Source organism: Propithecus coquereli, unplaced genomic scaffold (assembly GCF_000956105.1).
Source record: "Propithecus coquereli isolate 6110/MARCELLA unplaced genomic scaffold, Pcoq_1.0 Scaffold574, whole genome shotgun sequence".
NCBI lineage: Eukaryota > Metazoa > Chordata > Mammalia > Primates > Indriidae > Propithecus > Propithecus coquereli.
The window spans coordinates 1226348-1228261 of NW_012151663.1; the positions used below are offsets into that span (position 1 = coordinate 1226348).

Sequence of the window (1914 nt, forward strand, 5' to 3'; positions counted from 1 at the left end):
AACTATATTAAGTGAAAGCTAAACAAGCAAAAATTTAAAGACAACAAAAATGGCGTCTCTGGAGTTCTTTTTCTATGCTCTCTTAAGAGATGATGCAATACTTTGGGCAATACAGTAAGAAACCTGAAGGATAATACAATAGTGATTCTTTCTAGGAGATTTCATCATTTTTCTCTTCTTATTATTTTAGTCATTTTAAAGCATAGACTGCAATAATCAATGAGTAATAATGAAATAATACTTAGGATGATGAAAAGAAAAATGAATCAAGAATTGGAAAAATAAGATAACTAAGATTGCAGAGTGTGTCTGAGATTTATAAAAAGGTGTAGTACACCCACATGGTAATTGTAAGATAGGATGAGTTTTACTCCATTAAAAATATAAAAATTTTATTTTTTGGTCTTTGGATTATCTTTAATAAACAATATCAATCCTTAGAAATAGAACTACTCAAAAAATTAACTTGAAAACTAAAATTGGGTTCAGTGGAACCTCATGGTATGCTAAGGGTTGAGAAATTTCTGGGAGAATCCATAACCTCTGTTGAGTGGTCAGTTTGGTGTTTTACACAGTTAAGAACTTTTCCCTTACTTGGATCTTTTATTCTTGTTTTGGATATAGTAACTGCATCTGGGCACATAAGGGAAAATTTCTGGTAGAAAAGTGACATTTAAGCTCATACTTGAAGGCAGGCCAAGATTTAGTCATGGGAAATGGTCTCATAAAAATCCAGCTTGTATTCGTTTGTTTGTTTTTTGTTTTTGTTTTTCGTGAGTCTTTTTGCTGGTCAAGTGAAGCACTGGGAGTGGAGAAGGAACAAAGAAATCTGTAACTGGTTGTGATCAATTAGTTGTACACACCACTGCACTCGGACCAACCAATCCAGCTTGTATTTGAAAGGAAAAAAAAATCAAATGAAACCTTAGCTTTAGCTTTGATCTTGTTATCAAGGTGTGGTCAAATTGTTCGCAATGATCGCTGTAGTAATTTTCTCATTAAAAAACACAGAGATTTTTCCTTTACAAAATAAACATCCCATTTGTTAATGTCAAGTTATAGAATGATTCAGAATATTGGAGAACTGTAAATGTGACCTTATTGATAGAGCTGTAACAAAGTCTTTGTATTGGAAACTAATATAGTTGTATGCATTTGCTATCTATAAGACATTATTTCTGTAATGTATGAAATATGTAATTGGATGAACTCTACCTATCTAATATGGAATTTGTTTTAAAAATACACATTATGTGATGACTTAAGTATTTTTGTTTCCCAGAAAGGAACTCAACTTGTTGCAGAAGCTGTATGGACTGTATGATACTGTAATGAGCAGTATTAGTGGTTATTATGAAATACTTTGGGGAGATGTAGATATTGAAAAAATTAATGCAGAACTGCAGGAATTTCAAAACAGGTGAGTTTCAATTGAGTGAGCTTGCCTTTTTATAATGCCTAACTTCTAAGGATCCTATAGGTATTTCACAAACTAATATATTCCCTGATATATTGCTGTACGTACATAAAATACATATGTATTTCTTCAAAGAAATGTGTAGGTGATTCTTTTTCTCTTTCTTTCTGAAAGGTGTCGTAAACTGCCAAAAGGACTTAAAGACTGGCAAGCTTACTTGGATCTCAAAAAAAGGATTGATGATTTCAGCGAGTCATGTCCTCTGCTGGAAATGATGACCAATAAGGCGATGAAGCAGAGGCACTGGGATCGAATCTCTGAGTTAACTGGAACCCCATTTGACGTGGAATCTGATTCTTTTTGTCTTAGAAATATTATGGAAGCACCGCTTCTTAAAAATAAGGATGACATTGAGGTACATAAGAGTATAAGGTCTTATCAATGATCCATTAAAGAATGTCTCCTTTTTCTTTTCTGAGAATTGTACAGACGTTTTA

General features: G+C 32.8%; 1 protein-coding gene across 1 annotated transcript in view; it reads left to right on the plus strand.

Moving 5' to 3' along the window:
- DNAH8 (dynein, axonemal, heavy chain 8) overlaps nucleotides 1-1914 on the plus strand; it is a 375229-nt gene that overhangs the window by 139617 nt on the left and 233698 nt on the right. The window contains 2 exon segments of the mRNA XM_012658131.1: nucleotides 1283-1420; nucleotides 1592-1832. Of these exon segments, the coding sequence (XP_012513585.1) occupies nucleotides 1283-1420; nucleotides 1592-1832 (379 nt within the window).